The sequence below is a fragment of the Caloenas nicobarica genome, chromosome 3 (genome assembly GCF_036013445.1).
Source record: "Caloenas nicobarica isolate bCalNic1 chromosome 3, bCalNic1.hap1, whole genome shotgun sequence".
NCBI lineage: Eukaryota > Metazoa > Chordata > Aves > Columbiformes > Columbidae > Caloenas > Caloenas nicobarica.
The window spans coordinates 22312842-22327965 of NC_088247.1; the positions used below are offsets into that span (position 1 = coordinate 22312842).

General features: G+C 40.4%; 1 protein-coding gene across 1 annotated transcript in view; it reads left to right on the forward strand.

The window, feature by feature from the left end:
- The window catches only part of DLGAP2 (DLG associated protein 2), a 387953-nt gene extending 373302 nt beyond the window's left edge, over positions 1-14651 (forward strand). The window contains exons 11-13 of the mRNA XM_065630895.1: positions 7460-7551; positions 11952-12104; positions 14433-14651. Coding sequence (XP_065486967.1) covers positions 7460-7551; positions 11952-12104; positions 14433-14651 — 464 coding nt within the window. The remainder of the gene's footprint in view (positions 1-7459; positions 7552-11951; positions 12105-14432) is intronic.
- Positions 14652-15124: the final 473 nt, after the last annotated feature.

Sequence of the window (15124 nt, forward strand, 5' to 3'; positions counted from 1 at the left end):
AGCATCGCTTCCTGCACTCTCACACATCTCATCATTGCCTCTGAATACTCTTTCCTGATCATCTTCTTTCTCTCTCAATGAGTTCTTGCTATGATCTACCCTCAGGTCTTGGGCCAGGCCTGTATGGTGACTAAAAGGCCAGTTTCTATTTCTTGCGCTGACCTTTTCAAAGAAAGAATGTGTACATTTTTACCTCATCATTTTTTCTCTTATAGTCAAGTTTCTGCACTGTATTGTGCATAAGTCTGCCAAGTAACAACATAGGATTGGGGAGAGCGGGGGAGCATAGGGCTATTTTTCTTCCTTCAGCCTCCAATACTTTCTGGAGTGTAGGTTTTTTGTCCTTATTTTCATCATGGCAGAGATGAGCTGAGAATTTTCCCTTTGCATTGATACTGTGAAGACTTTAATAACCTCCTAGCGGCTAAGTACGAATAATAAAATATTTTGCTTTGTTTAGCGTGTGTGAGGATTTCCAAGCCTTCTTTCATCATGGCCGTTTTTTTAATACTTCTTTTTGCCATATATGTCTTATTTTTCAGTTCCCCAAGTCTTTGCACTGCTGAATACTGACATTTCTCTGTCATAACCAAGTATCCCAAAGGCACCTGCTTCTACGGTTGCCTGTTACTGGTGTGGGGACAGCAGGGCTTACGACCTAAAGCAGAAGGTCAAAGAGCAAGACTTTAGTCTCCTTGGAAAAAGTAAAATTATTTGGTGGCAAAGGGCAGAAACACAGGGGAAGGCAGGCCCTAGGAGGCCAGCAAGGAGAACTACAGGCCAGGGGTGGACTTCTCCTACCTCCTCTCTCCGCAAGCTCTTCCTCGGGCACAGCCCTCATCACATCTGCAGCCACACGAAAGGAGCAGGGGAAATACGTCAGTGCTCCTTCCTCACTCGGAGACATAGATCGGGAGTTACTGGTGCTGTTCCCTGGGATACGAAGCTGTGTACTGCATCAGCAAAACCTGGAGGTGCTGATTTTAGCCGACGACCTGTTCCCAGGTGCAGAACCACGCTCCCTCCCACCATGTAAAGCTATGCTCTGGCACTCGGAATCACTCTGAAACACCTTGCCGTGTGGGGAAACGTCAAGTAGGAAGATAGTTTTCAGAGAATCGTACAGAGGAAATGAAGACAAATTGGACTTCAGTAATTTTTATTACTATTCGGAGTTAGTAAGACCCTTTTAACATAGTAAGACCCTTTTAACATAGAATAATTTCAGTTAGAAAACAAAACAGAATATCAGGATTTTACATATGCCCCTTTGCAGAGTGACTCTAGTCTGTAACAGGAAAAGAAAGAGTAATTCCCCTTTATAGGGTTACTAAAACACAACTGAAATGGACCTTTCAAATCCCCTTTTTAAACGAACTAAAATGGGTTAAATACTTGTGTTTGGGGAACATTTTGGCCTCCCCAATAGCTTCGAGAAATTATTACAGAATAGGTCTATATAGCTTATGCAAAACCAGATGTTTGTCTTCACCTGATTGTCAAAATCGACACTCAGACTTCTGATTTTCCATTTCATGTGATTCAATTCAAGAGATCTTCCGCAAATAATTTCCAAATTACATTATCTTTAAAATGGTATCCCTTCAGCTAATATAGCTTACATCAACGTCATGGTAAAATGAAGTTATCAAAGGATTATTTTCACCAAGGGAATGAGCTTCATAGCATTTTAAAATTTCAGTGTGAATGATTTTTTTCCTGTTGAGCCTTTGACACATTTTGTATCTCCTGTTTGAGCTATCAAGGTTGAAAGGTATGTATCCACAAGAACTGAAGTTTAATAATATCCTGGCATGAAATGTACCTTGACATATTTAAGCATTTGGCAGTTCCCTGAAGAATATACATGCAAATGGGGGACCCAGAACAACTAAATCTGTTTTTTCATCTTCCAGCAGGAGCCCCTGTTCCCAAAACACTTCACAGCAATGTTTGCATATTCTAACTGTCATTGCTAATGCTGAATCATTTATTTTTGGCCTGGGTATATTAATTGCACCTGAAGACCAAATATAGCTTTGCATCTCTTAGGAGAAGGCTGCTTTATGATACCATTTCTATTTTGTTTTAATCACAGGAAGAGTTAAAATAGAACTGCGTTTTAGAAAACAATTTCATTTTCTGCGTTAGCACAATAGCCCTGAGATCACAGAAAGCTGTCTGATTGCTGTATTGATTTTTTTCTTTCACTGTAGCTTCTGTCCCATAATGTTGTTTAAAGAACTTCGGTCATCAGGTCTTAGAAAAGGAAAAGATAATAATTGCAGCAAAAATAACCTCTCTGTCTTTCTTTTCACAGCATTTGTTTGTTTGGTCAGTTGCCATGAATTGTATTTTGGAGTCTCTGCAAAGTTCATTTTTTGTTTTGGGGGGCAGTTGTTTGTGTTCTCAGTGTTTATTATGACAAATATAGATATAAATATATATGTGGCTGTAACTGTTCCCAGGGTAAGTCATCTGATCATTTGCACTAGCAGGGTGCCTTCAAGCAAAGATACCTGTTTCTCAAGGGTGCCGACTGGAGTTTCAATTTTACACCCTGAAAATTGTGTTCGGCTGTTACCGGCGTGTAGGTGATGACAAGAAAAGTGCTCCCAATTGTCACAAAGCTATTGAAGACCAAGAGGGCCAGGACTCTGCCGCCCCCCAGCTCTGTGATGGGCGCAGGGAGGGAGAGCGGGCGAGCCCGGGGGGAGCTGCGCAAGGTCTGGCAGAGGGAAGCAGGAGACATCCTGGGCTTCTGAATGCCACACACTTGGCCACTGAAATATTTCAGTACCCAAGTCAAATGGAGAACAGCCACGCGGGGTTTAGTCTCATACGAAAATGCTAAGATAGGTGCGGAAAAAAAATGGGCTGTAGCATAAACTGTGCCGGCGGAAAGGTTGTTTTGCTGGTATCTTCTGCATCGTGGTTAGGAGCTCTGCTGGCATAGCTGCATAATAAAGTGATCTATAGTGAAAAACGAGGCATTAGAGAGAGTGAGAGTTCAAAATATCACCCTTCTCTCCACTTACCCCTTCGTTCCGTGGATGCTGGATTTTTCCTTGCTAATCCTCTAGCTGATGTTTCCACAGTACTGCAAGGGCTTTGCTAACACAGCTGAATAGTAACAGAAAACACAGAGATAAATCTCCCATAGTTTTAGGGAAAACAAGCAAACAAACAAACAAAACCAAAAAACCCATACAAAACAAACACACAAAAAACCCGAACCTTGCAACCAATTTATTTTAGTATTTTCATCAATTAATCATCCATAAAAGCTTTCTTAGGTGTTTGACCTGATATGGGTTATCTTTTAACCAAAGAGAAATTACTGACATAATTTCCTAATGCTTTTTACAAACCTATCCTTCAGGAACTATTGAAATTTACATTTGGTGTGTTGTGAATGACTACAGAATGTCTTAATTGCCATGAAACAGTCTTTAAAGTCATTAAAAGACAGTCCCATAGTGTGGAATCAGAGAATTCCTCCTAGCATTTGCATGGTTCTGCTCAAATTTTCTCCTCTTCAAATTCAGCTCCATTGAGGTAAAAAGCAAATTTTCACCGAGTGTCACTTGGTGCACAAGGATCCCATTGCCCATCCTCCCCTCCAGAGCACTGCCAATGGGTAGCTGTGCTGTCCTAAAACATCACCTCACTCTGAACATTAGACACTTATTATTACACCTCCCTGCTGTGCTGATAGTGAAAAAAGACATATTACTGAACATTACTAGTGTAGGCTTAGAGATCAGACAAATATCACACCCTGCTTTGAGTTAGGAGGATGAACTAAATGCCAGTTTCAATATTTTTTCCAGGCATAGTTTCTCACATTGCTTCTGGAGCAATTTATTTACGAGTATAGAAGAAAAATGGAACAATCAAACTGAATGAAAATTTAAATTAAAACACATCATTTAAATAAACAGTAATGAATGCCAGAAGCAGATTGATTGTTAGTAGTTTCGCATTGCTGGTGCAGCAGTGGCACAATTGAGCAAAGCTTTTAACCTGTCAAGAATAGACTTACAGCATCAGGCTATAATCTTGGTTTCATCAATATAGGTCTAACTTTTTCCCCTCTACCTTTCTGATATAAAACATTTCCAATAACAAGATTTTGTAGTATTTCTCAAGCAATACAATGCGTATCAATTACTTGCAATTTTGTGATATAATTATTGCAGAAGAAAAGACACCATTGTGTTAATTGTGCTTGTTGTATACAGGCAATTTACACGATTTCTATCCAGGGTATAAATCCCGAGTCTGCTTCTACTGAAGTCACAGTCAGGGTTTTGTATGTCTTCAAGGTAGAAACCACACAGGACCACACAACAAAAATGGAGTGCTTCATATGCTTCAGGGAGCAGAATTAAGGTTGTGTGACTCTTTGCTGACATTCAAGTAACTATAACATTATCTTAATGGGGGGAGGTGTATGAATTATATGAAAATTATATATATTTAGGTGCGTTGATAGATTTTATCATCATTTATTTACAAGCAAAATCTCCTAGGCATCACCAAACGTCTCAGTCTCTCCAGTCTCTAACATTCATCATTCTTTCATGGAGATAATCAATCTGCACTCATCAGAATAATTCCCCAATGCATGAAATTAACAACAAGGCTTTGGCTGTCTATTAATATTGTGCTAAAGATTATGAATTGAAGTGTTTTAATACTTTAATTTAATTACAGCAAAGCAGAGTAGCATGAATATGAGAGATTCTGACTTCTATGTTTTATTAGGTCTGATTTACTTATTGAAGTGGAAATAGAGTTAGATCTTTAGTAAACGGTAGGGCTGTAATTATACACATGTATTCGCCACTGTGACTCAGTGACACGTGCAAGTAGCCCAGAAACCCCGTCTCACGTCCCCAGCAGATGAGGATCACACCAAGATGCTGCACTGCCCGTGCCCGAGTCTTGTCTGGTCTGGCTGGGCTTTAAATCACCAATGCTTGTTGACATGATCCTTTAGGAAAATGAAGATGAAACAAATGTTTATTTAACGTGTGGGCTGGGGTAACTATGAGATTGACCAGAAAATATCAGTTATATAAAGCTTCTGTCAAGATCTACATTCTGCAGTAGGGCTAAAACCAATGTCCCTCACTCAGGCTATGTGTCTGAGCTATGAACTATAAAACTCAGCAGAGGAAACTAAACCTGAAGTTTACTCACTGTGAGACAAGCACTGCAACCTTCAGCCTATAGAACCATCCTCACTCTCTTTCTGCCCCGGGAATAGCTGAACACAGCGTGGAACAGGGGGTGTCAGGGACCTGCTGCAGCACAGTTCCCCAGCCTGGCAAAGCAGCATCTCTGACCCACACGGGGTGTTTGTCTTACGTCCTGAGCTACAGAGCACCGAGAGAAAAGGAGGAGACAAGACTGTCACTTAAGGCTTGCCTTTATTAAAAATGCTGAAAACTAAATTAATGCAGTTCGTTTCAGATCAAATTAAACATTTCTTTTATATTTAGGTTTCTGTATGTTTGTTCAGGTCTTAACACCCAAAACATTGCTTTACATATGCCAAGAACTCCATAGAGGAAAGTGAGGTGTTTGATGATCAAAAACCCCAAAGCAATTAAAGTACTTTATTTCATTTGACCAACAAAACAAAAACAAAACCCCAGTGAATTACTTATGCAGCCCTCAACCACTTAACGCTTTCACAAATGGGTGCCACATAGGACTGATGAATTATGCATATGGCTGTTTAATTTAGTGTTGTGACGCAGCTGTACCATTTGTCTAACAGAAAATTGAATTGAGTTTGGGAACCACAGCTCTACATATTAACACCTGCTTTTAAAGTTACAGAGTTTGTACGCTTCCACAGAACTGGAGCCTAAAACTTCCAAATTATCTCTTGCTGCTACTTGTGGTTAAGCAGATGTTTCTCTGGTCTAGAGAAAGCATAATTAAAATGTAATACCTACTACTGAAATACTGTTTTCACATGCTGCTCAGTCCCCTCCTATACTTATTCTAAATAACAACAAAATGTTAAGCTCTGCCAGAGTTTAATGTTTTCTATACCACAGGCTGCAGATTTGTTCTGCTGTACTATTGTAGGTTCATTCCACCCTCTGCATCCTGTTTGAATTATCAAATTGGTTTCCTCAAATTTAATTAAAAGATGTCAGAGTAATTCCAGTTTCACCCCTACCTCTCTTTATTTTTACCCTAAACATTATTTAAAGATCTGGAAATTCTCCAGACAAAATCAATCTTCCATTGAAAATCCAGTTTATAATGCTTTTAAAGTGTTGCTTTTTCAGCATTAGAGAAGGATGTGGAGGAAAGGAAGTGTAGGGAAGGATGTGTAGGAAGGAGGTGTAGGCAAGTATAATGCTACCTACCGAAGTACGGTATTTATCCCCGCAAACGTGGGAGTCCAGGAGAAGTTAGTTTTCTAGGGATAAGCCAGTCCCCCTAGGCACTCCAGTCAATAGAAAGAGGCACCTCCAGGAAGAGATTCAGCTCATCTAAAAATAAGCGCCCAACACGGCTGAGCCGATGAGCTCAGATTACTCATTATAGAGCATCCAGAAATTTTTATTTAGACAGATGACTCTTGGAAGCAAAGTTAAGTAAAATGAATTTGGTTCCTATCCCCAGCGTGTATGCATACTGTACACTGACTGTGGGGAAAGCCCAGCAGACCATGGGGGCTGGAATCGGGAGTCCAGGAGCACCCTCTTGTGTCCCACCTCGAAGCTCCTATGCTTAGCACTTCTTGTATTTTCCTGAGCAGGCAACCTGTAACTCCTCATGGGGGTACCAAGATGTGTCTCAGAGACGTGATTCCTCTGAGGATCTCATCCTTATGGTAGGAGTATCTTATGTTATAGCTTAATGTATTAATCTTACCCCCAGAACAGACAGGATAAGGAGAGCTCATCCACACAGCTGAGTGAAGTCACTAATGACTGCAGAACCAGAACGTACTATCTAAGGTACATGTAAAGCTCCCTTTGATGTCAGAGGGAACAGGCATCTAACTGGTTCTTGAGGCAGGACTATTTCAACAGCTTTCAGTTTACATGAGCAAATGTAGATGGAGGGGGGGATGTTGTCATTTACTTTGAAATTTAAAATTGTTCTCAAAAACATGTGTATGCCTGCTCACTTCAGGAAGCTGTCTGTATTCCCTTGGTTTTTTTCTACTTCCTAAAGCATATACAGTCTCGGCTGTTCTGACTTTTTTATCTATTATGTGCTATTGCCAAAGCGTAAGGTGCCATAGAGCATTCCTATATCTCCTCCTTTTCGAAAATATTTTACATGTATAATCACAAAGAGCAAAACCAAATATTTACTTCCTTTGTAAAATAAACAGTAATTTCAGCTACATATTTTTGAGATGGATGTTACATTTACTGCCAAAAGACACCAGTTGGTAATAACCTGTCTGTATGCTTAGTCCTAGGTAAGATCCGAAGTGCTGTTGGAAGCGCTCAGCTCCTCATGTCTCAGAAATTCCAGCAATTTTATTGGCTGTGTCAGCAAAATCTGGTAAGTCACAATGTCTGGCTGTTCTTGAAGAGTTTAAGGCTATTCTTACATAGATATTCCACAAAATGTAGCTTTGGTTTAAAATTTAAAATTTGCCTCAAAGGCAACAACAAAAATAAGTGTAGTGTACCCGAACAGCAGCATTCTGAAATGTCATTTTCTTGTCTCACATTTTGTCTTACCGCACCTTTTTTTTTTTCTTTAACTTAATCTTAAGTATGGTGTTAGTACATTTTTTTGTCAAAGCAAACATGTAATTTCAGTAATTTCAGTCTGGCTGTGTTCTGTCTTTTTTTGCTGCCTTTATTAAAGAAAAAAAAAAAGAGAAGGGAACAAATGCAAGTATTCCGAGACATAATATTATGGCTTGTTTTTGTAATACCCTAAAATAGTAACTATATTGCTGTTAAGAAAGGAGACATTTTTCACATTACAGGAAGTGGAGAACAGTAAAGTAGCAGAATAGCAGAGAATATGCGATCCAGCTTTGTACCTACCTGAAAAAAGGACTCGTCTTGGAAATTGGAATATACATAATGTTCATAAAATTTGGCTTCATAATTTGCAGTGCCAATTATATATAAGATGTCCTAGGGCTAAAGGAGCAGATGTAGTATGTTACTTGTGAGGGTTACTGCTATTGTGCTGGAAGTTCATTAGAGACTAATTCAATTCTAAATGTTATCTTCATTAATATGACAGCAGCCATCAGTGATACAAATGTTGTGGCAAGATGATACTAATCAATTGAAGAAGGTAATTCTTCTAGCTACAGCTAGTGGCAGAACACCTTTCCAGCTCACTCAAAAATCAAGTGTAACTTGCACCTTTTGACTGCTCCTACACCTCACATATTAAAGGTGCTGAATTCTGTTGCGGGCATGACAGCAGACATGACCTGTATGTCTGGCTAGATACATTTACTTACTTGTTAGTATTTGCTACATGACTTCTTAAGGTAAAACATTCATTCTGCAGAGACCTACTTGGTACTTTCTACCCATAAAGTTAAACATCCAGAATTCCTGAAACTGCGATCGAATATTACTGAGAAAGTCATGCCAAAAATGTCCTACCTTCTGATAGAAAATGATAAGATATATGGTCCTCATTAGGAAAGAATCCAATTATCCACTTCAAAGGCTCTGTCAAAACAAGAATTTTAATAGCTGTCACAGAATGACAGAGGAAATATGCAAAGGCAGGCAAGCAGGGGATGGCCGCGTTTGTAATATCAAATACATCATGTGTGCTCCTATCTAGTCATTTGTTTCGTAGAGAAAGGAGGAAATCTTCATCAATGTCTAAAAGTTTCTCACTGCAAATTTCAGTGTGCCCTCCATTACCTGATTGATTAAGCTATGCAAACCAAGATTTGGAAAGCCTAACCTCCACTCCACTTCATTTATCTTCAAGTGGGTCCAGGGCTAACAAGCGCAGTTCCTGCTCATCAGCTATTTGGAAATGCGAACAATTCAGTACTGCAAAAGCCATAGGAGCACAAGGAGAAATCCACAGCTTTGCAGACAACATGACCAAAAAAAGGGCGAGATTCTCTTTCTTATCCCTCTTTCTTATTTGGATAATAAACCTTCGAACGCCATTACAGCAGCTTTTTCCCACTCTGAAGATTTAGGCTCTGAATATTCTTCAGCTTCATTACATCAGCAATGGGCTCTGCAGAAAGCAGCAACTACAGAACTGGACTTTTAGCTCGTTCGTGTTTTGAGGCTTTTCTTCCTATGCCTAATGACAGAGTTTGTTGTTAAATAGTCACTTAGTGCGTAAACACAACAGGCTTTCCGGATGCTCCTAAGGCGGCATCTCGGTGCCACATGGGAACACTGCCAGATAGCAGCCAGCTAGTGCGTTCCCCCACCCCAAAACATCTAGCACTTACAGGGCTGCCACACAGAAACTTCTCTGACAGTGTTCAGCAACAAAGGACAAAAAACAACAGCATCTACAGCCATTCCAAAATGTGTCAAGGGTTCAGGAAGAGAAATATACTTATTCAAACCAAAATTTAACCAGGAAATTCACCCATCACCTATAGACTTTTCTAAAGGGTCAAAGAAACTTCAAGGAACACATATGGTTACGTTCTGGGTTAAGATCTCTTACCAAAGACTCTCAGTCAGGGTAAATTCATAACTTTCTGAGCTTTGACAAAGTTCGTGGGTTTTTTTAAGAATCTGTCTGGCTATCTCCTACAGTGTACTTTTCCAAATAACTGCTATTAAAAAAAAAAAAAAAAATCACTGATTAATGACTACTCCTTGCTGCATTATTCACATTATCTCTTGCAACACCTTTTTTTGTTTGAAGTGTCCTCCTCCATACTCTAGTCAGCACAGATCCTGCTCAGCTCATGAGATCATCACTCAATATGTCATGGTTGCAGGCAAAACCAGAGCAGCTCGAGCACCAGCTAGGTACTTTTTGCTCGCTTCAGGCTTCCTTCAGAAGGAGGGTTGCAAAGCTGAGTTCCAGGAAAGATACAAGTAAATGAGCAGCTTCTGCAAAGAAACAAGTTTAAGCCAATCTTTTCAAAACTTAGTTAGCTGTAATAGACATCGTTTGCACCAGCATTTGCCCGTGGAGTGCGGATCCACGGGCGGCACGGCGGGAGGCAGCCCTCTCGTGTCCAGCCCACGCACCGCACACTCCTCTGCCAGCAGCCGTGCTGGAAGCTGCCATCGCCCCAAATACTGTGGGCAGAGTGGGGTGCACAAAGGTGCAGGAGAGCTATTCGCCTCAATTCAGAAGGCAATGGCATTTCAAAGAGTGGCATCATTTTCTGGCTGTTTGGAGGAAACTGGGGAGAGGGACTGAGGAGACCAGGCTGGAGAGAACAGATTGTAATACAAGATATGTTGCTGTGGGACTGGTCCTGACAAATTTCACACAAGGAGCTGATTCCTGAAGCCTGAGTTATTGGTCTCTGTAGAGTAACTAATACCACTGACATAAATTTTAAATGGTTTGGGAGTAAATTGGGAGTAAGTTGTTTTCAGTGAATGCTACTCGAGTTGTATACTGATTCCCAGAAGTCTGTTATAACTTATATGACCACTTCCATTAAGTCACTGATGCTCCCTATGAAAAGGAGCCTTTCTTCTAGTCAAGAAGACTTTGAAGTGGATAAGCTTTTAGACTGGTTCTTGGCCCGGATTCCCAAAGGAGTTTAGATAGGGGTGAACCTTCATGTCATGTCCAGCTCCAGGCACTCGGGTCCCACAGTGGTATCTGCATACCCAAGTTTGAGTGGCAATTCCTGGTGTCAGACCCCTAGAAATGTGCGATTTAAGGGAAGAATTCAATAGAAACGCTGAGTTATCTCCCAGTTTTTAGGCAACTATGTGGGGTTGTGTTCAACACATAAAATGCCTTTGTCCACTAGATTTGTAAAAGATTGGACACAGAGTTTTACTTCAGCAATAACACCAGTGTTTCTAACATAGTAAACTAGTCATTACAGCTTTTGGCCAGGAAGGGGGAGATCCAGAGTCCCTTTGGCCAGGTTTCAACTCCATCTCTCCCAGCTCGGTTGTGTAGACCATCTTAACTGCTTCCTCCAGCCATGAAAGGGAAGAGACATTTCTCCATCCTCTTCATAGAGACGTTTATCAATTAAACTCTGTTTCATTGAAGTGGTAAGCCTGTCTTATTGAACTAGTACCAATTGTCATGGAACACGGGGTTAAGAGTCAGTACATTACCATTTTATGTAATTTTTATCTAGCACGAACACAAAGGTAATAGTCAAATGAAGGGTCATTTTGCTAATTGTTACCATGACTGTTTGCTCCATTAAGCGTTGTGCACATAGTACCACTTAATTGCAGAACTTGGGGATATTGCCTTCCCAGTTCCTGGGTGTGATTTGACTCCATGGAGAACAAAATCCTACCATCCCCATAAAAATTGTATCCCTTATATATACATTTGAAAATGCAAGACAATGTAACCATCGAATTCAGCATAAGTTGACAACTTCTTCATGATGTTGTTTTGCCTTCTAAGTAGCTATCGTGAATGTAATTTTTAGTCAGAAAGACTTCAGCCTGGCTAGAATACGAACCACGTTCCTGTTCCTTTAATAATCAGCAGGCAGAGGCTGTCAGCTTGTTCCTTTTCAGAAAGGCAGGTCAGCACAGCATATGGTGCTAAGGCACTTCCCGGATTCAGGAAGGTTCACGTATGACATCCAACTCGTCCATGTTTTGGTTGTGCAGGGGGCACAACTTGCCAGTCACAGCTCCCAGCCGTAAAGGGTGCGTAGCCTCAGTGCTGAGCAGCACCGTAGCCATATAACCTGGCGTGATGCCTTTCCTGCCTCAAAGCACATTGTTTAAAGCCTCCTGGTCTATTCACATTCCCTCCTTTGTGTGTGACAGGACCCGAGTGCCATGCCGAGACCAACTTCCCAGGACCTAGCAGGTTTCTGGGACTTATTGCAGCTCTCAATTGAAGACGTCAGCATGAAGTTCGATGAACTGCACCAGTTGAAGCTCAATGAATGGAAAATAATAGAATCACCTGAAAGGAAGGTAAGCAGACCATGGACAATACCATTTACTCCCCATTTGTAGTCCTGCGGTCTCCTTGTGTTAAAGACAATAGTGAAACATGATAGGTTTCTAACCCTAGAAAGCACCTAATTGGCATGCCCCAATTTATACATAGAAACTTTCACCAGGCGTGAGGGTTTTTTTCTTTTTAACAATGTTGAGCTGAGTATAACTAATAAAATGGATTTTGTTACGTTAATTCACTCCATAACTCTTTTGTTCAAATTATTGGGATTGACATTCTAAAGGCCAGAACTGAAACGTGTTCTGATTAATTCAGACTGAGGACAACAGCCCAAGAAATCAGTCAAGGTAAACTCAGCACTCTGCTACATTTGGGGCAGCTCAAACCTGAGCACTACAGTGTTTAATCCTGCCTGCACAGCACAACTGATATTAGGAGTGTGATAAAAGCATGTGGCTAAAGGTAGTGCAGGTCAAACTAAAGCTTGACCTGCAGAAGTTTGGAGGACGAAGAGTACTTCTGGCAAACTGCCTGCACCTCTGTCCTGCAACTCCACTGCCTGGGAGGCACCCCAGCCATGATGCTTACAAACCAAAAGTGGCAAATTGCCCACAAAAGCAATGTACTTCTGAAACTACCTTTCCCCCTTTCTAGAGCTCCATCCCTCACCTTGATTATCCCACTGTCCTTGATGGTTATTGTATCAGTCAGATGAAGACAGCACTTGGTTTGAGTCAGTATTGTTGGCCTCAGGTGAATATTTGTGTGGTTTGGGAGGAAGTAGGAGGCATTTTGACAACTCTTTCATTTCTTCATGCTCCTCTTGGATTTTAATTTTCAGCCAACTGGTTGGTGGATGGTGAGTTTGCAACTCTTGCTTACTAGTGACAACTGGAAGTAAGAAATTATTATAGTGACAGCAACAGTGATTTTCCTAAGAGAGAAATAACTAAAAGTGAAAAAAAAAAAAAAAAAAAATGGGACAACAGGAATGGAGCCCTTATGTTTGTAGCTGAAAATAGGAAATAGAGAAAATAAAGAGCAGAAGAGCTGGCCATCATGGGGAACAGCATTTTAGGCTCTTGCACTGTTCCTGTTGAGTTGAGAATGTAGAACTATGTTATTAAATAACCTTCGTTATTTAGTCTTGGCTAATGCATTTTGGTAGTAGACTCAGAATTAGTTTAAAAAAAAAATCAATGAAGCATCTGTAAACCATAGGCACATCCGTTCCATTTTTGTATTATTTTAATCCTGCTGTGCATCAAATTAACTGTGTTCTCCATAAGGAACAGCTCATACTCTGAACTATTACTATTACTTTAAGAAATGATATAGCAGAAAAATTGATCATAATACCATACTATACATATGAAGTTGTGGAGTCTCTGTCTTTGGGGCTTTTCATTCCAGTATTAAACATGATGATGAAAGACCTGCTTTAATTCAAAGTTGCATCTAATTTCAAGTGGGTTTTGAATGGGGGTTGTACGAGATCACCTCCAGTGGTCCCTTCCACCCTAAACTATTGTATATTTCCATGATTCTACATTATGTTTTTAAGGCCCCTATATGATATTTCAGAGTCTCTAAATGGAGTAAAACATCCTTTTCATACTTCAAAACAATTTTTGATTTAAAACCTGCAGAGCAATTTACAGCTACTTTGGTACCAAAATTTACCGACTCTCACTTTATAATTTGATAATTCTTCAATATAATTTTCTTTAAAATGGTCCAGGCTGGCAAACAGAACAATTAGCCCTATGTTTTCTCTCTGGTTGGTGCTTGCATGTTGCCATTTAGCAATTCATGGAGGAGACTAAACTAATAGACATGCATACACAGCTGCTATCTCATATCCAGCTGAGCCTAAACTCAGTATGATTAATTTAATTAAAAATCCTGTCCTGCTAATCTTAGACAGTCTTTTCACTTGATCAGACCACACAGATGTGCTGAATTCTTATTGGAGAGCCAGTGTGTGTTTCTGTTTACAATGTATGTAATAATGTGTCAGCTAAAATTAAACAAATTCATAGGAAAGCGAGGTACGCAGATTGCATGTGCAGGGTACCTGCAAGGACAGGAGAAGGAAGCGTAGTCTTTTTTAAGGCACAGGACTGCAGAATTTGTAATGGCTGCTGAACAACAGGGTTTTGTCAGTGTCCCCAGTGTGGATAGCTGTTCATGTAATTCGTTAGTCAGCTGATTGGAGAGCACAAATTGAGCATGCTTGATGTATGTAACCAGTATTTTGCATTTCACGTCTTCAATTTGCATGCGCTGCTGATGGTACCTTCCGCACGCAGTTCACCCTCCGTTTTAATACCCTGTTGCAGGAAGAAAGAAAGGTTCCTCCTCCTGTACCAAAGAAGCCCCCAAAAGGAAAATTCCCTATCACAAGAGAAAAATCTTTGGACCTACCCGACAGACAGCGACAAGAAGCCAGAAGACGGCTCATGGCTGCTAAGAGAGCAGCCTCTTTCCGGCAGAATTCAGCCACAGAGCGTGCAGACAGCATCGAGATATATATCCCAGAGGCTCAAACCCGGCTTTAAAGACAGAATGCTGCAGAGTTCCTTTTTTAAACAAAATGCTTGTACAGTTTGTCACTTACCTGGTAATTTTTGTCTCATTCTCTCCACTAAATATGCCCTTGCTGTTGTGTTCTTTGTGCCATAAGCACAGTGGAATGCTTTTGATTTCCTCAGAATTTGCTGAGCTCACCGCAAGAACGACTTCTTTTTGTATTTATTGTCTGACTTACAATCAGCTACAATGGATAGGGCTTGTTGAGACCTGACTTATCCAATATATTCTCAGAGGACAACAAGAAACACCTCTTGAGATGGAACCCAGCTTACTTTTTTTGTTATTTATATTTTTATAAAATGTGTGATAGTTAGGGATAAGAATAACAAACTATAAATGGGTGCATCTCACCATTCACTAGAGGCATTAGCTAATCCAAGTAGAAGGTGCTACAAATGTAAAGAGCAGGAAAGAAAGAACCCATTTATTTCTCTGACCT